This window comes from Gorilla gorilla, chromosome 10 (genome assembly GCF_029281585.2).
Source record: "Gorilla gorilla gorilla isolate KB3781 chromosome 10, NHGRI_mGorGor1-v2.1_pri, whole genome shotgun sequence".
NCBI lineage: Eukaryota > Metazoa > Chordata > Mammalia > Primates > Hominidae > Gorilla > Gorilla gorilla.
In genome coordinates this window covers 96,859,899-96,880,385 of record NC_073234.2, presented here as the reverse complement: position 1 = coordinate 96,880,385, position 20,487 = coordinate 96,859,899, and the positions used below count along the sequence as shown (strand labels likewise).

The following is a 20,487-nucleotide window of genomic DNA, read 5'->3' as shown; positions in this document are numbered from 1 at the left end:
GACTTCATCTCTCAACTGCTCCCCCCAGATTCTTCCCCATCTTAACTGATAACAATTCAATTCCAGTGGATTAGTATTAAATCTTGAAATCATCCTTGAGTTCTCTCTTTCACACAATACAACCCATACAGAAATCTGACCACATTTCGCCACCTCTATTGCTGCCACCCTGGTCTGAGCATCATCTTTCATCTGGATTATTACAATAGTCCTCTAACTACATATCCTAAACCATGCTTCTACCCTGGTCACTCTATGGTCTGTTCTCAACACAGCAGCCAAAGTGATGCTAAAACTCAGTTTTTGTTATTATTGCCCTCAGAACCCTCCAGACTACCTGTCTTACTCCAGATAGAAGCCAGCATTCTTAGAATGACCCATGGACAAGACTCATGCTCTGACTTCACCTCATACTATGTTTTCCCTAGTTCACTCCACATTGTCTGCACCAGCCCCCATCCTGTTCCACAAAACAGACAGTACATTACACTTTAGGGCCCTTGTATTTGCTGTTTTCTATAATAAAATACTTTTACTCCTGATATCCACATGTTCACTTCTTTCAAGTCTTTGTTGAAATAGCGTCTTCTCTATGATACCTACTGGGACTTCCCAACTTAAAATGGCAATACCCCTTCCCTCATCCTCAGCATTTCCAATCTTCCCGAACATCCTCTATTATATTTTCCAAAGCATATATCTTCTCTCTGTTACATAAAACATTTATTGTGTATTTTTATTGTTTATTTCTATCTGCACTAGAACCTAAACTCCATTATGTTTTATATAATAATATATCCATGTATTAAGAACAGTGTCTGACACCCATGAACATGCATGTAATGGAGGAATGGATTGATCATCAAGATCTACAACTTCTTTTCTTTAATATTGTCATGATAATATCAACATTTGTTCTTTATTGTCAATATGCAGTAATTATGCTATGTATTCACCATACCTTATCATTTTTAATGTTCACAACCAACTATTGAGGTGACTATTTTTATGCTTATTTTACAAGGGAGGAAACAAGCTCATTGGGATATAATAACTTTCTAACACTACAACCTAGTGGGGGTAACATTTGATTCAATTCAATCCAAGAGTTGTGCTCTCACCTACTATACTGTGAAGTTTGCTATTCATTTCTTGGGACTTTTGCTTATTATCAGATTGCAAACATGGATAATGTGAGTCTACGTTTGAGAGACTGATCCACTGTTAGTGTCCTGAACAAAATCAAATATTTAACCCCAAAATATTGCGGGGAAGTCACTGATCTAGGGAATATTCAGTAAGAAAATGTTACATCTTGAGATCCCTTTTAACCAGCCAGTTCTCTTCTCCCTTAGAGCTCATCTTTTGTTCTGATTGAACATTTGCAGAGGTCAGACATGGGGCAGGCCAGGCATGGTGTCAGGCCCTGGAAAAATTGGTAAAACGAAGAACTCATTAACAGTCTAATAGGAAGAAGGGATTCTTAAAATACGTCTTGATATGCACTCTAATTGAGGCATGTTGACATTAGAATACGTGGTCTGTAGAGAACATCTAAGTTTACCAAGAGTTATAAGGGAGGCATCTCAGGTATTAGGTTAGATGAGTAAGTGGTCCACAAAACATTGGTGTGAAGGGCAAGAGGGAATCCAAGTACACTCAGTTCTTTTATTTGGCATTGCATGGCAAAGGCACACAGTAAAGAAGAATTGATTTTTCAGTTCTGTATTTTTGGATGCCTTTTATTATAATTAGGGCCATACTTTCTTTTTGTTCACTTCCTCCCTTAACTCTTTCTCCTCTTTTATTTATCTCTCTTTTTTACTTATAAGTGTTGAAATAAGGAGATGGTGTCTCCATTGCCAGTGGGGAGGATTTGTGAGATAATGGGAAAAGTCAAATGTCTAAATACTGAAATTCATATACTACATAATTGTCCCAGCAGAATTTTTTTAAACTTTAAACACATCAAAAATTATCTTCTGTTGCCTGGTTTCTCTACAAGTGTTCCATATTAAATTTTTCATTTTGCCTACCACATACATATATAATTAAGTGCTTCATTGGAAGATGCTTATTTTTCATTTCTTTTGTAATTCTCCTGCTTTCCACTCAGACTTTAGGGCTGTATTGTATTCTATAAAGAGTATATACTTAATAAATCAATATTTACTAATGTAAAACCATAAACCTGTCAATAACTGGTGGGGAACTTATCATGAATTTTAAAAAATGTTTACTTTCCCATCAGTCTTAACTGCTATATTTGAAATATAGCGTGTTTTTCTAGCTATGTCATGTTAACCTAAAAAAAAAAATTCTTCATTTCCTCTTCTCCTTACCACATCTCAGAGATAATTTTCTAATGGAGAAGTTATTTTATATTTTTCTTCAAAACTATATATATATATACACATATATATGTATATATATATGTGTATATATGTATATTACATGCCATATATATATAGCATGTATATATTAATTGAATAATCTGCAATAAACTCAATAAATATATTTATTACTAATTGGTTAATCTTCAATAGTCAATTTGCTGTTCACTTTTTTTGGTTTCCCTTTGGGAAATTGAATAAATTGATTTTTTTCAATATAAAATTAAAAATTTTGGAACTTTAAGGAAAAGTTTTCTTTTTTTAATTTTATGTAATAAAGATATTTGGGGAAACAATACTTGTCTTTCATTGGTATCTAAAATAAGGTTGTTGATATTTCTTAGTGTGGCATTTGAATGGCTTGGAAAATATAATTGAAAGCAATTATTTTTATGGTAAAGCACCATAAAAGTTTCAGATAAAATAAAGGCTATATGTAATATTAAGTATTCATGAGTATGTTAGAGTGAAATTTGGAAATTATACTGAGCCAGAGATGATTACTGTGTAGGTAGTTCAGAACAGATGATACATTTATCTTGTTTCACTTTAATCTTCAACTGATCTGATATGGAAGTAAATAATAGTTGTCAGCTTTGTTGTGATTTTGATGAATTTTAAGTGCTTTGGTAATTAATTCTCATAGTGTATTCTTTGCAGGCTGAGATGCTGACTATATTTATACCACTCATATATTCACTGAAGACTTAGATTTGATGATGTGTGAAAATGAATCTGAGGAACAAATTTGAAAATGTGGCTTTGCTTGTTTTTTATGACCTGCCTGATTTAATGAAGTGGCTAATAGCACGGTTTGCTAATGCTTTCTTCCTAGATGTTACCTTGTGTTATATTCTGGTTTTATTTAGAAAAGGTAGATATATACAGTTACCACGAAGGCAGCATGAATGAAGGAGTTTGCCGAGTTATAGTTATAACAAGTGAAATTTTCATGCAATTCCTAAAAATAAAATAAAATAAATTCCTGTAAATTTTCCTGTTTTCTATGATGAATATCTTCTTGCTCCTGAACTTTCATTTCCTCATATAAAGCAACACGTTAAGTGTCATAAAAGAGATCTCAGTCTCTTAGTTTGAAACACTCTCACTAGTTTTGTGTGTGTGTGTGTGTGTGTGTGTATGTGTGTGTGTTTGCTGTGGGGTGGTTCTGTTTTATGAACTTTTTTCCTTCCTCCCTTGCCAAGGTAGTATCTAGAAGGAGAGAGAAATGTATGTATTTTTGTGTTATTGAGTTAGATGTTCTTCATTTTAGGTGTCTCAACCTGATCTCATGGCACCTGCTACAGTGAGATTCTGCCTTTCAGGATATTGAGCATCATGACCTAGTGTCCACTGAGATATGGTGGGTACCATCTTGTCTTTCAAGTGTTGTTCTGAAATCCAGTGCTGGTGACTGTAGATCTGGCCTTTGCCAATAATCAAGAGTTCCCAAACTCCGGGACCCTCTTTTCCTGAATCCAGTCCTCTTGAAATCCACCAGCATTCTCAGAACTTCTTGTGCATGCTCTGCTGTCCATTGCCCTTAAAATTTCAACTACACATTTCATACTCCAAGCTGTAGTGTACCAGACCATCTGAGGCTGCTCTCATGTCTACTCAACTAGGCAACATTTCACCCAATATAGGCAATTTTGCCTATAGGGAGACATATATATGTATATACCATTATAATCCAAGAAGATCTTTGCTATAACAATAAGTTCAAATTTATTGTTCACATATCTGAAACCTTCTTGTTGCATGGTGGCCATAACACCTGCTAAAATGGGAACTTCTCTGAAGACGTTAGAACTTGCTGGGACTGTACTGGGGGAAGCAGGAAACCTCCCCCTAATTATCCATTTCTCCAGTCAACCTGAATCTTTCAAACTACTCCATCTTCTCCCTCCCTAGAATTTCAACACTGACTGGGGAGCAAACCATTTGCATATCAGCACTACTCTCTTTTTTCTCATCTTCTTTCTTCCCTCCTCTACTTCTGAAAGAGTTCTTGTGTGGCAATTACTTTATCTGCTCTCACTTCTGACTTCATGAACTGTCTTCTCAGCTTTGGTTCTTGATGTATATGAAGTGTGCTTGGGTTGTTTCTAGAAAAGTTCTTTTTCTCCCTCTTGAAAGAGTGCCTTGCTATGAATTTTTGAGTTAAATTTGAAACTCAAAGTTTAACAGTAAATTATTAGTGCTTAGGGTCCCTTATAGTCTTTTTTAAAAGAATGAAAAGTAAAAAGAAACCAACATAATTTCCAAGAGGGAAAATGCATTAATAGAGTTTCAAAATATTTTTTCCTGATACATAATATTTGTACATCTTTATGGAGTACCTGTGATATTTTGTTACATGCATAGAACATGTAATAATAAAATCAGGGCATTTAGGATATCCATCGCCCTGAGAATTTCTCAATTTTATGTGGTGGGAACGTTTTAAGTCCTCTCTTCTAGTTGTTAACATTTTGAAATATATGATACATTTTTGTTAACTATAGTAATAGTCACCCCACTCTGCTATGGACTTTTAGAACTTATTCCTTCTATCTACCTCTATGTTTGTACCCATTAATCAACCTCTCTTTATCTCCCTCTTTTTACACACACACCCTTCCCAGCCTCTGGTAACTACCATTCTACTCTCGACCTCCATGAAAGGAAAATTTTAGCTCACACATATGAGTGAGAACATGCAATATTTGTCTTTCTGTGCCTTGCTTATTTCACTTAACCTAATGACCTACATATCCATCCATGTTGCTGTAAATGACAGGATTTCATGTTTTTATGGCCAAATTGTATTCTATTGTGTATATATATCACATATTCTTTACCCATTCATTTTTTTATTTTGGTAAAAAAACTAGCAAGGGAGTGATAATTTAAAGACAAATATAATATTGTGCAAATTTACTAGGATGATACAGTGACTTCAGGAAATATATATATATATATATCCTGATAATTCACAAATTATCATATATATACACACATTTGTATATACACAAATGTGTATATATATATATGTAGATAGATAGATAGATAGATAGATAGATAGATAGATAGATAGATAGATTTGTGAATTTAGAAACCATTACAATCAAAGAGGAGTTTTGGTATAACATTGATAAGTTCTAATTCATTGTTCACATATTCATAACTATGAAACTATTTCTTATTCAGAGCAATTTTTGCACCCAAATTCAGTTTCTGCCCCCCAAAATTCACGAATTTTCAAAGGTGGAAAATTTCAAGTTGTGGAAAATCACTGCAGAAAGTCTGTAACTCAGTATAATCTACCAGCACTTAATTTGGCATAAATGTGAGATCTTCTAGGTTGTACTTTTTAAAATAACCTAGGCCTAAAGAATAGGATAAGAAAGGCATTGAATATACAAATTATTTAAAAATATATGCATAAATTTGATAAATTATGCAATCGTAAGTAATCTTTGGAGAATGTGAGTACCTTTATAGAATATCCTTTTATACTGAAATATTGTGATGTCATCCTTTTATATTAAAACGTTGTGATGTCATTTGTAACCATTATATACTTCAATACCTAAATGCATTTTGAACATTTTATCCAATGCCCTTTCCATCATGGTTAAACATTTCATTTTATTAAATCCCTTTCTTCTACCAAGATATTGGTAACACTGGATATGAAACTGAGCTCTGAAACTTTACTTAGAAAGTTAAGTGCCCCTCACCAACCTTATGATACAAAGTTGCACTGTCAGCTGCATTTTGGCCAAAAACCAAATACATAAGAAACACATTACTAACAAAAAAAAAATAAATGATATTTGTTAAATGAAGATGCCTTCTTGGTTGAGATAAAGGGGATTTTATTCTATCAGTGAAAAACTGCTTCAGTTAATATGTTGAGAGGGGAAATGCAAATAATAATTTTAAAAACATTTTTAGGCACTCTGCTTAAGAGAAGGAGGTTATGGCATGAGGAAAACAAAGAAACAAATAAGAGTTTTAAAATATTTTTAAAGCTTTTGCTTTAAAAATAAAATGGGAATCAGGATAAATTTAATCATAATAAAAAGAATTAGCTGCAAATATCTAAATTCTGTAAATGGGATAGATTGTAATCAGAAACAGTTATGCATCTGATCACTGAAAATATTCAAGGAGAAGCTAAAAAATTTCTTTTGTAGGTAGAGTAAAAGAGATTTCTAACTGTATAGTATTTTATCTATATCATTAATGGTTCTTTGCATTTTCTACCCAGAGCCTTTTTGTTTGCGAGCAATGGAACCCATGTAAACTAGATTAAGAACAGACAGTAAATTGTAAAGCTTTGAAGGGCCTCACAAAATCCAAGGATGGTAGTGAAAGGAGTACTTGACCTCATGGCAACTGGCAAGATTTTGGGAGCTGAGCTGCTCTGATAGTCTCTCAGGGACTATATGATTTTCATCTCACTTTCCTTTTTTCTCTCTGCTCTGCCCTATCCTCCTATTTCTACAAATAGACTTAGTCATCAGCTTGCACAAATCTGAAAATGTCCACCCCACAACCCAAGGGTATATAATCTTCCAGCTGCAAAGTCTACAGCTTGCTAGTGGGAATCTTTAAATCTCTAATTTGACTGGATTTGCTCATCTGTTAAAGCCAGGCCACCCAAGTCAAAAGTTTTCTGTATAACAAATGTCACGGCTGCTTTTATTTCCAGAGACAATTTTTGATTCAAGTAACTGTGGCCAGAGGTTGTGGTTTGGGGTTGCAGCCATGGACTGCATTGAGATCATGCTGACCTTTTAGGAATTGAGCAGCTCATTTATCAAGAAATGTGTCCATTATACTTATTTTCTAATTAATATCAAATTAATTCGAAATTATTTCCACAAGTGATTTAATAAACCTTGCTCTTTGAATTTCACATTTTCAGATTCTACTGTCCTCATTATTTCTTACCAGTACCATTATTATTAAAGCCTTTGAGTTCATCTCTTTGCCTCCAGTCCTACTCCAGTCAAGGGTACCTTACCTGTGTTACTCTCTTGTTTAAAGAAATAAAATAATCTTTAAAACCTCCTCATTACCCTTAGAAGAAAATCTATCCTTTAAATATTCTACAATGTTCCTGGTACAGTAGACCCTGTCTTCCGTTCTATCTCATATCTTGCTATATCCTCACATGCCAATATCTCAATCATCCTTATCACTTGTTCGTTATTAATTATCATCATTCTCTTCCTCATGATTGTTTTGTTTTGTCCTTTGTAAGTTGACTAAATGTGATCTATTTATAGCCTAGGGGATTCTTCATTTTTATTCAGCATTCCACGTAAGCTTTAATTCACCCAGAAAGTCCTCTGTGATCTCTTGATGTTGGGTTTTGTTTCCTTTTTTCTGCATGTGTGATTTCATGGTACACTCCATTTATACTATTATCATACTTCTACCCTAGTGATTTAATTATCTTTCTCTTCCACCATTCTTTAGTTTTCTGAAGGGCAGGGATATTATCATTCATCTCGAATATGTAGTGCCACATTGAATTCTAGACAAATTACAACTAACTACTTAATAGGTATTTTTGGATGAATAAATTTTGTACTATTTATGCCAATTTGATTTACTGGCATGGCTTCTATTCGCTGGGTATAAGTAAACTGGTTGCAAAGTAATTCAAGTTATTGCGTTGAAATTATTTTTGTAACTCAGACCAAAGAATTGAAACTTCCTGCATCTTGAATTTATAGAAGTTTAAGAGTACATTAAAAAATTTATTATGATGTTGTCTGTCAAACAACTTAGATAATTAAAAGGGAAATCAGATAACTTAATATACTGAAATCTGAGTTTTCTCAATTATGTAAATACTGCATACAAACATAGTAAGATTTCTGCTTAAAGTCACAATTCTAAATCATTTTAAATTTCAATCACAAGCCCAACTTCTTCTCTAATAAGGACAGAATGTCTAAAACATTGCAAATACATAATATTCCAAATATGTAGAGATTTCTTTTTAAACACATGTATTAATATAATGTGTTTTTTTCTCTCTTTTTTATCCTTCTCAATTTTCTCTGGGCTTATCCAGGCTTACTATTTACTGTGTACTACTAAGGAGACTGTACCCTTTTCAGCTGATGTGCTGACTTTTCAACTAGAGATTGTGGCTGAGCAGGAGTTGAATAGCTGTGGACATTCCGAGTGGTTTTTCTGTTCATTCCAGTTGCCACACTTCGCCCTCTTTTAAAATAATAAACTTGAACAATTTTTTTAAAAGTTGCTCTACTGCATCTTGCAGTTCACAAACTCCAGGTCTGTTCACAAAGCTTACATTCCTGACCTAGGCTATTACATCACTAGATTGGATCTTGCATTTCTTTGGCTCTTAGGAGAGAGTATTTAAGTTCTATTCACCTTCTGACAGAATTCTGCCTTCTTTTTACATTTCTTCCTATCTTGAAGCTCCAAATTTTCAGGATACTAAAATTGTGTTCATTTGTATTCTGAATATATGTCAAAGCTTTGCTTAACCCAATAGTAGTTAGCAAAATTTTCTGTAAAGAGCCAGACAGTTGATATTTTGAACTTTGGGAGGTCATAGAGTCTGTGTCAGCTACCCACCTCTGCTCTTGTGGCTCAAAGGCAGTGACAGACAATGCATGAAAGAATGGGTGGTCATGGCTGTGTTCCAATAAAACATCTTTATGGATGCTGAAAGTTGAATTTGATATAATTTTCATAAGTCATATAATCTTTGAAAGTTCTTTTTCTTCTTATTTTAGTTTATAGCATTGTATGTGTTGGTCTACATCGTTTTGTTTTTTAAACTTTTATTTTAAGTTCAGGGGTACATGTGCAGGTTTGTTACACAGATAAACTTGTGCCATGGTTTTTTTTTTGTACAGATTGTTCCATCACCAAGGTATTAAGCCTAGTACCCATTAGTTATTTTTCCTTATCCTCTCTCACCTCTCACCCTTTACCCTCCAGTAGCCCCAATGTGTGTTGTTCTCCTCCAACTGGACAATTTAAAAGTATAAAAAACATATTTAGCACCTGGACCATGCAACAAGTAGTCAGCTGTATTTAACCAGAGGAGCTGGAGTTAGCCAACCCCCATTGAAAAATTACAATTTTTAAAGGCATTCAGCTGACATTGAACAAAAAATGGCCTTGCTTGCCTTGGTATTTTTAGTGCCTGGAGCAATCCTGGTATATGGATTTCTCTCTCTCTCTCTCTCTCTCTCTCTCTCTCTCTCTCTCTCTCTCTCTCTTTCCACTGCCTCCCCACCACTCTGTGTGTGTGTGTCTCTCTCTCTCTCTATTTACTTGGAATAAATATACAGCTTATATTCTCCTTGGGAGGTTATTTCCTGGTGGACTATTGGATTGGGTTTTTCTTCTCTCATAGAAGATTGAAAATAGCAGAAAAATATAAATGCAAGAAAATTAAGATATTACTTTATCACTTGATGCTGAAAAAGTAAATAAAATATTAGCAAATAGACTCAGGTGTCTTTTTGATTGACTATAGAAATCTATGATGACTTTGTTTTTATACCTCATGGCTTATATCTTTATGTAACACAGAAAAGTATGTATTTTGTAGTATTTTCTTTGTTTAATGTAGTCCATTAAAATAAGAATAATTCTCTTGAGGGTTGTCAGTTTTATCTTTTCTCTGACACATTGACTCTGAGAGACTGTGCCTTTGTTGATTCCAGATGAAGTCATGCTAGTTGCATTAGTGAGTTACAAATTAAGATGTTTGATATGAGCTTTCATTTTTTCTTCTAAAATTGGGTCTCCAGCTACAGTGCATTAATTTTAGAAAAATAATCTCATATTAGAATATGATACATTTTACTGACACTAAAAATGTCATAATTGTCTCTTTTCATAGCTGTTAATCTATTTTTTGTACTCATTGATTTCTATATAATTGTAGAGTGCTCAATTACTGTTTTATACATAAAATATAATTTTCTGTTGTTTTTCATACTGCTGATTCGGTTGTGTGGGTGAGCACTGCAGTCCCATGATTCTGAGAAAAATAAAGCTTGGCTTTAGCACATTTTCTCTACTGCTGCTTATAGCGATAATTATTCTGATGTTGCTATGGAAATGCTTTTCACAACACATTTGTAGATTGTTTCTAATATTGGTGTTATTTTTCTGTGTATTTATTAGTAAATATATTTATAAATTCATGAACTTAAATTATATCTTGTGGTCGTAGACAATTATAAAGCATTGCTGCTTAGGGATGAACACATGTACTCAATAATTTGAATAGAAAGCCAATTCTATTGTCAGGAACTCGTTTTATTTCCCCTCATACCTAGAAGTTAGTTATATTTGCCTGATTCCACTTATAAATCAGCCAGGTTTGAAATAAATTCAGTCTCTAGACTATATAAAGTGCGTACGGATATTTTCTTCAGTAGAAAGCTGACGCTTTATCTAATTCTATTCTGGAACATGGAATTCTGTACATTTTACCTAATCATTTTGTTGAGCTTCTGAATTCTTGTTACCCATATCACTATCTGAGTTCTTGATTTCTCTTAATTGATCTGTCTGCTTCAAGATGTACCCTCAGATCCTCTGTCTACTGTTGGTGACTGCCCTAATTTTTGCTCACTTGATCAATGGCACTCTCTCATTCATTCAAAAAATACTGAATATCTGCTAAGGCGTAGGTACTATTCTAGGAACTGAAATAGTGAGGTTAATAGAATAAATAAAAAACCCTCTTTCATGGAACTTACATTGTAGTAGGAGTGATTGGTGGTGATTATAAATGTTGTCTTAGTTCGTTCAGGCTGCTACAACAAAATACCATAAACCGAGTAGCTTATAAACAACAGAAGTTTATTTCTGACAGTTCTGGAAGCTAGGAAGCCCAAGATCAAAGTGTCACCAGATTTGGTGTCTGGTGAAAGCCCAGCAGATTTTCATTCATAGGTGGTGCCTTGTGTCCTTATATGATGGAAGCAGGAAGCAGGCTCTCTTAGGACTCCTGTAAGGTCACTAAACCCTCATGACATCATCTAATTCTAATTACCTTCCAAAGACTCCACCTCCTAATACCATCACATTAGGTTATAGAGTTCCAACATATGAATTTGGGTGGAACATAAGAATTAAGTCCATCAGAAATATATAATAAATTGTAATTAAATAAGCATTAAGCACTAAAGAAAAAAATAAAGCAGGGAACACTGAAGGTATGAAGAAAGGCTTACCTGAGAAGGTTCCATTTGGACATAAAACTCAAAAAAGGAAGTAAAGAAGGAACTATGCATATATTTGAGTAGGGGGAGGGGAGGATGTGTTCATGTGGACCTTGCTAAGATTAGTCAGAAGGCTTTGAAAGAGACTAAGAAAAGTGGAAGTCAATAAAATGAAGAGAAAACTTCTTCAAATAATTTTACTCTAAATAGAAGCATAAAATGGAGCTACCTGGGGTGTATGTAGTAGGAGTAAATACCTAGTGTTAGAAAATGGAAGACGAGAGTATTAATAATATGTTTTCTTAGGATGATTGAAATTGTGGCATGGTGGGAATGGTTCAGGAAAGAAAGAAAAGTAATGATGCATCAGATGCCCAATGCTGGTTTCTTGGTCTGTTTCTGTGTCTTACTTTTACAGTGCTGACACCTATTAAAATAAAATATTGATTAGCTGAATTCTTGAAGGAAAAGAAAATGACATGTTTCAAAGACTAAATTAAGACACAGATATTTTTATTGTATCATTGGCATGGATTTTGCAAAATTAATCCTCCTTGCCATCACCACTTTACAATTATGTGAAGTTCCCACCATCTTGGTATTGGTATTATGTGACCCTATTGGTTCTGATCAAAGGCTAATTTAAATTCTCCCAGAGAATAATTCTGTATTTTAACTTTTAGGTCATACCTTCAGCTAGAAGCATAGGTACAAATCTGTTATGAGAATTCTAATATATGAGTAACTGTATCTACCAATTAAAATAGATATCAATGATATGCAAACTAAACCTACTCAGAACCACTGGGTATTGAGGAGCTAGAGATAAATACTAAGCAAAAATGTTAAATATTTTAAAAATTTGTTGCTTCTATCTTTACAAATCAACATTAATCTAAAAAGTCATAATGTTCTATTTCCACAATCATAAAATATGAGGATGTATTAACAAAATTGTCCATTCAGCTATTTGACATCCTGTAAATAATTAGTTGAATGACCAAATGTTTGCTTTATACCAATCCTAGTGATTCTTTGATAATATAGTTTTAGAAATGGCCTCATTTAGGACTATATGTTAAAGCAACAGAATCCCAACTAATACTGGCTTTAAACAGTAAAGAGATTTACTGGTGACTCAAATCCAGAAATAAGGCAGGATTCAGCAATGGTGGTACAGGTCTTCAATCATGTCATTGAACACAATTGATTGTGTTTCCCTGCTCTTCAGTTCATGATATTATTTCTATCCCCAAACAGGCAAAATCTCACAGCCACAAATTGGCCTGCATTAGCAATCAGGGCCACATGCACCCTTATTCTCAACTATCAGGAAAAAGACCACTCTGTTTCTGGCATTCCAAGTAAGAGATTCACTGAAATCACATCCCTATGCTGACATTTGAGATTAGGGGAATAAAAAATGCTGTCTCAAGCTAAAAGAGTTATCTGAAGGTAGGAGATTAATTGGCTTTCCTTAAACTACAGGGGTGCATGTAAAAGGCTAAATACCTAGTCTAATATCTAAGTACTTGGAAAGGAAAAAATGGATTCGTCAATGTCTGCTATTGAGACCTGAGACCTGGATTTTTAATAAGGAGTTTTTGACTTTCTAATTTTATATTTTTTTAACCAATGACTAGATTACTTAGACTAGAATAGTGGGAAAAGTTCTAAGAATTTTGTTGTGTATCTATATTATTCTAGCCAAAAATAAAATATGTTCTGATTACTGAATTTTATAAATGAGATATGGTTCTTGCCTTTGTGGAATTTGGAATATCACTGGGAAGAAAGTCACTGATGAGCAACAGTTTTTCATGTCCAGTGTTGTAATGGAGTTAGTAAACAATATAAGGAGAACATATATAAGGGTTCTGCATTAATTTCCAGTGCTTGGAAATAAATCACCACACATTTAGCAACTTAAGACAGCACACATTATCACAGTTTCCTTGGTTCAGGAATCTAGACACAATCTAGGTGAGTCTTCTTCTCAAAGTTTCAGAGGCCAGATTTGAGTCCTCAACTGGAGCTCAGAGCCCTCTTCCAAGCCCACAGGGTGGCTGCTAGAATTTAGTCCCTGTGATTGTAGTACTGAGACCCTCAGCTCTTAGAGGTCACCTACACTTTCCTTCAAGTTCAGCAAGAATATTTCCCTTACCTGCAGGGTGCTTCATATCTTTTTTCAAAAGAGCTTTTACCTGATTTAGTCAAACTCATCTAGAATAATATTCCTTTTGATTAACCCAAAGGCAAGTGATTTGGGACCTTCATTACATGTGCAAAAATCTTTTCACCTCTTCACCTTGGTGAGGGGCAAATCACAAGTTCTGTAACATAAGAGGGAATGTATAGAAAGTGAACACCAGAGGAAAAAATACCAGTGTCTTGACCTTGTCCATAGGATCTATCCATCACAGGAGCCAAATTGACTCTATCTAAAGGGGTAGAGAATTATTAAGGAACGTGTCTTAATCCTTTTGGGTTGTTATAATAAAATACCGTGAACTGGGTAACTTATAGACAGCAGAAATTTATTTCTCACAGTTTGGATGCTTGGAAATCCAAGATCAAGACACCCTCAAATTCAGTGTCTAGTAAGGACTTGGTTTCTGGTTCATAGATAGTTGTCTTTTCACTGTAACTTCATATGGCAGCTTTAATTGGTGAGGAGTTTCAGACTCTTTAATAAGGACACTAATCTCATTCATGAAGGATTTGCCCTCATCAGCTCATCACCTCACAAAGGCTTCATTTCTTAATGCCATCACCTTGGAGGTTAGGGTTTGAACATATGAATTTTAAGGGGATATATTTAGACCATTTCATTCTGCCCCATCCCCCAAAAAGGCATGTCCTTCTCAAATGTAAAATGCATTCATTTCAATTACCCCAAAAGTATTAACTTGTTCTAATATCAACTTAGAAGTCTAAAGTTCACATCTCATCTAAATATTATCTAAATCAGATGTGGATGAGACTCAAGATATAATTCATTCTGAGGCAAATTTTTGTCCAGTTGTGAACCAGTGAAATAAAACAAATTATGTGCTTCCAAAATATAATGGTGGGACAGGCAAGGAAAGACATTCCCACTGGAAAATAAAGAAATAGGAAAGAAGAAATAAATGATAGGTCCTGAACAAGTCCAAAACATAAATGTTGTGGAAGAATCTTCTTTGACTCAGTTGTCTGCCCTTGAGGCCCACTGGGGCAGAGGTCTCCTTGTGGACACAGTGTGGTAGAGGCTCCATCTTCTCAGCTTTACTGGGCAAATGGGCTCCAGGGCTCCAGGCATCCCTGCTTGGTTTTGCTGGGTGCAGCCCACACCAGAACTCTTCTGTGCTGGAATAGTACTCTGGTTGCTCTACCAGTCTAAGGTCTTGAGGGTAGAACCACCCCTATGACTCCACTGGGCATTGACTCAGTGGGGACTGTCTGAAGTGACCCCACCCTCATGGCAGTTCTCTTCCTGGGCACTGATGTTCTTCATGACTTCCTTTGAAAACAAGATGGAGGCAGTCACTCCCACAGCTTTGCTGGGGGCAGCAGAGGCATCATACAATGTGTAACATGTAAGTATGGTAGTGGAAAATAAGAGAACTTTTGTAAGACAGATAAAGGAGGGAAAGGCATCTAGGTAATTAGATGGTCCAAAGTTCTAAAGGTTCAGTTTTGTTCTAAGAATTTTTCATTGTTTATATTTTTGGAAGGTATGGGCAAACTGATGTTTCATTAACCATGGTAGTAGATGTAGAAAAAGCAAGACTGTGACCAAGGTTTAGCAGCTATTGGTGGGTTAATTTGAGTTTAGCAAGAGGTATGGGTGGAAAAGTTTAGTCTTAGATCTTGTTAAGTTAGTAGAAAATTTTCGTGTTCTAAGCGTTCCTCACATTGTAGAGGTAAGCTCTAGGTTTTTTTGGCAGCACAGTGTACAGATACCACCCCCAGGAATGAGAAGGGTAGTTTAGTGAAGATTTTATTAGAGGGTTCTATTACTTAATGAAATAATATTTCCCAGAGGCATGTAGATGAAAAAAAGGATGCAGTATTCAATAATTAATAATAATTCAAGTGTTCTAATGACAAAAATGTGCTAAGCGAGGTGCATGCATGTCCTTGAATATGACTAGCAGAAGAGGTAGACAGTAAAGAACATTTATGTTGAAATACTTTTGTGTTTTTAATTAGGAAGATACGTTTTGGAATGGGTCAACCATGTGAAGATTAAAACATCTCACAGGGATAAGAATATAGGGGGTGGTCAATTCTAAGGAAGATGTAGTTTGTACAAGTATCCTAGGAATAAGGAACTATTTACTAACTAGAAAAATGCTAACAAACTCCTGTGCCTAGTATATGTGAAGTCTGTGGGACTGTGAGAGACTATTTAGCTATTTAGCAAAACTCTTCTTCTTTCTTGCTGGGCACTTGGCTGTAATGTATATCCCATCCTCCCTTTCTGTCAGGAGCAGCCACATGACAGATTTATCGCCAATGAAATAGTGGCAAGATTAGCATACATAGGTTTCTGGCCTGGCCAAAAAAACAATCTCATGTAATCCTCTGATAGATGAGTGTTGATCCTTTGAGCAAACTAGAAGCAGCATGTTAAAGATGGCAGAACCTCCATCAGCCTGGGTCCTTGAGTGAATGTGAGGAGAAAATTCCCCCAGTCCACTAATTAGAAAAACCTCTATTGAGATTTCAGGATTTATTTGTTACAGTAGCTACCACTACCTTAACCAATACACAATATTGTCTCTGTGAGTGAGGATCATAGGACAGTGATGCACTCTAAATAAAGTTTTTGCAGTCAAAGCAAGCTGGACAAAAACCGTTCTGTGAAGAATCAAGGTAGATAAGAGTTATTTGTCATGGAAAAGGGCTTCTGAGGAAAAATTTGGATGGCAGGGAAGTGACTAGGTTAAAATTTGGTGAAATGAAGCACAAAATATTAGTAGTAGTGCTATAATTTTTATAAAGATATATTTGCAGCAGTGTAGGATGAATTATAGCAGTGAGCTAGCAGGAGCCTGATGACAGAAAGCATGTGTAATTTCTCATTCAGAAATTTTCCTATTATATTCTTACAGAGATGTAGTGCTGATTGATTCAAATTTTTGTATTTAAATCGCTCTGTATAAGCCCTTTTAGAACTTTTTTTTCAGACAGTGAATCTTCAGAAAGAATATTCTTTTAATATATCATATTTTTCTGATCATGCAAGACATATATAGTTGCATCCAATTTTCCTTATATTGTAGTGTATCTATAAAATCCACAGTAGATGGTTAATATTTCTAAAAAGAAGGTGTTTGTACACGTAGGAGAGTACTTATTTATTCCCTGTTAAGGTGTAGGCAGTGGAATCAAGAAGAAAACAGTAGCCTACAACAAATTATTTTGAAGCAATTCAATAGCTAGCTTTAAATATCTTGCATAATGAATGTTCGCTGTCCAGTTTCAGATTTTTTATATTTTTGCTTCTTTCACATCTATAGATTTAATACTTTCAAAAAGCTATTATGGAACAAGTATATGTACAATGCCATATTTCAAATATTTTATTTGATTCATCTTTATTCCCATAGGTAAATGCATTTTATGATCATGTTTGGTTGGAAAAAGAACAATTGCAAAAATTAATCCTTGCTGCTATCTTTATGTAACAGTCTACAATGTAAACTTTATAATACAAAATTGAGCAGTCCTGGATGCAATTTAGTTTCATAATACAAGATCATTGATTTTTACAAAAAATATGCAATAATTTTTTTTTTTTTTTTTTTTTTTTTTGTGAGATGGAGTTGCTGTGTCGCCCAGGCTGGAATGCAGTGGCGCCATCTCAGCTCACTGCAAGCTCCGCCTCTCGTGTTCACGCCATTCTCCTGCCTCAGCCTCCGGAGTAGCTGGGACTACAGGCGCCCACCACCATGCCTGGCTATTTTTTTTTTTTCTTTTTTGTATTTTTAGTAGAGATCCTTGTTAGCCAGGATGGTCTCGATCTCCTGACCTCGTGATCTGCCCGCCTCGGCGTCCCAAAGTGCTGGGCAATGATTTTAACAAAACGCTATGAACACTTCAAACACTGTTCCTTTGGATGACATTACTTTTCAAAATTGTTCTCAAATAAGAAAATGTTAGTATATTGCACTTACTGCATATGTACACTGTACTTACCACTGTGGATGATACATTGCAGATGAATCTTTTCCAAAGAATAAGTGTTTAGTAAATATCAGAATAAACCATCACCAGCTCAATTAGATGATAAATACGTCAAGTTATCACTCACGACAGTTACTATTTTAAACTGCATTTGTGAGGGGCTGTTAAAGAGGGCATGCGGAAGGCTCAAAACTCACCTTGATCTTTTGGTAGTGATCTTTAGACCGCACTTTTTTTTTTTTTTCTCGTGACTCCTGACATTTCTAGAAACAGTCAAGAATGCATTGTATTCCATTGACTCTAATCATTGAGTTACACTCTAGTCATTCTTTTGTGAATATTTAGGACCTCACTTTTGTAAAAACATGGCATAATTTTTGGAATTATATGATTCCCTAGCACTATATACAAAATAGAGCAACATATAAATAGACATTTCTGCTATTATGTTTTACAATGTTTATATCATATGACACCTCCCTTCCTCACCCCCCCAAAAAAAATCTGCTATAATGATTTCCCATTGCAGTTCTAATAGGAATAAACCCTCTCCCTGGGCTACCAGGCACTTCATGGTATAAATCCTGCCTACTTACTCTCTCTCTCCTCTTGACACATGCACTGTCACTGATTCTGTGTTCAGCACCCTGGCTCCTAGAATATACCATGCGTTTCTTACCAACAGAAATGTGTGGAGATGCTCTCAGGAAGGGTGGTCACCACCTCCTGACCCTCTTCCTCTCAGCTGTTGTCTTAACTGACTACTTCCTATCCTTCAGATCTCAGTCACCTTGTCTGTCTTGTTATGTACTATTCTGCCAGACATGTCAAAGCACCTGGCATGTAGTAGGTGACAAGTAATATATGTCAAAAGAAGAAACGAAGAAGAAAAGAAGAAAGAATCAAAGTGAAGGAAGGAAAGAACAAGTGTTTATTGCATACTTTGTGAGTTACAAGTACAGTAGTCCCCACATATTCATAGTTTCACTTTCAGTTCAGTATTGTGGTTTCAGTTACCTAAGGTCAGTTGTATGGCTCAAAAATATTAAATGGAAAATTCCAGAAATAAACAGTTTATACGTTTTAAATTGCTACCCACCATTCAGAGTAGTGTGATGAAATCTCACACCAACCTCCTTCGTTCTGCCTGGGACATGAATCCTCCCCATATCCAGCATATCCATGCTGTCTGCACTACCTGCGCGTTAGGCATCAACATCATCTACTCCTGACATCCAGCCATCAACATCATGATAGATCAGTGATCCAGAATCACCTAAAGCAGATGATCCTTCTTCTGACATATTGTCAGAAGGGCCAAGTAACCCAGTGTTAAATGCCTACATCTTTTACCTCATTCCATCTTATCACATAGACATTATATCATCTCACATCATCACAAGGAGAAGTGTGAAAACAGTGCAGTAAGATAATTTTTGAGAGAGAGACCACATCCACATAACTTTTATTATAGTATATTGTTATAATTGTCCTATTTTATTTTTGTTAATCTCCTACTGTATCTAATTTACAAATTAAACTGTATTACATGTACATATATACAGGGAAAGACATATATAAAATTTGGTACTACCTGTTTTCAGACATTTACTGGGGATCTTGGAATGTATTCCTCCATGGATAACGGGGGACTGTATATAAACTCTGAAAATTCCATTTTAAAATTAATCTTTCTTCGTTATAAGTTCTGAATAGCAATTTGTGTTGTTTGCTTCTATAGCTAAATGCTGTGTAGGTTTTAGGAGCATGTTAGTTACAGAAGGTCTTGAGACATTTCTTTAAGTACACGATTCCATGCCATTTGATATATTGTAGGTCACTTAATGGTTCATTATAGTAACGGAAGCGACATCACTGTAAACAGTCAAAGATACAGACCTGCAACTAACTGTACCTCTATAGGCTGTCCTATTGCATGCTTATGTGGTGTGGGTCTCTCTATAATTAGATAATCAGTTTAAATAGTTTTTACTAATGTAATTTTCTTCTCCGTTTCCTATTAATAGCTTGTCATGGTTGATTTACCTGATGTAATTAATAATTTGGGAACTACATTGTGACTGCTGAAAGACAGCATTAAAATTAGTCTTTAAGTATTTTCAAGTCTTTTAATATCCTTCCTTAAAGACAGATTGAGGAGAATAGAATCAATTTGAAGATAATCAGTTGCAGCACAATATTAATATAACCTATAGTTATTTTAATGGACCAATATAAGAGTTTATTCAATTAGTTATCTCATATATTTTTAATCTTTGAAAATCATATTGTTGCTTTAATTGAGGTAATTTCCATTTAAAAGGTAGGAGATTTAGGAGGAAAAGTTTTTAAAAAGGGAAGAAAAGTTTCAAAGTATGTTATATGACAAAAAGAATAGAATACATTTGTTTATTTTGTATATTATTGGCTTTACACAATTGATTTTTCATTCTACCTTTAATGAGTAGATCAAATAGGCTTTAAAGGTTTGTTTTATCTTAGGGTTTATTCTATATGACTCATTTATTCAGTAAAATATTTGAGCAGCTTTAACCTGACGGACAATATTCTAGTTAACCTAAAATATTATGTCATGAATTTACTCAGTAAATATTTATTGAGCTCTTATTACATAGTAGCCACAGTTTCACCATCTGAGACAATAGCAATAAACAAAAGAGTCTTTGCCCTTG

At 34.8% G+C, this 20,487-nt stretch overlaps 1 protein-coding gene across 25 annotated transcripts in view; it reads left to right on the top strand.

The window, feature by feature from the left end:
- Positions 1–20,487, top strand: part of PPFIA2 (PTPRF interacting protein alpha 2) — a 499,610-nt gene that overhangs the window by 219,151 nt on the left and 259,972 nt on the right. Inside the window, exon 1 of one of the 25 annotated variants that reach the window (XM_063694182.1) lies at positions 3,672–3,756. The exons of 23 other annotated variants lie outside the window; for them this stretch is intronic. In XM_063694182.1, coding sequence (XP_063550252.1) covers positions 3,754–3,756 — 3 coding nt within the window. In that variant the 5' untranslated portion in view covers positions 3,672–3,753. Of the gene's footprint in view, positions 1–3,671; positions 3,757–20,487 lie in introns of those variants that run through there. One more of the 25 variants, XM_055358849.2, reaches the window with a different exon arrangement.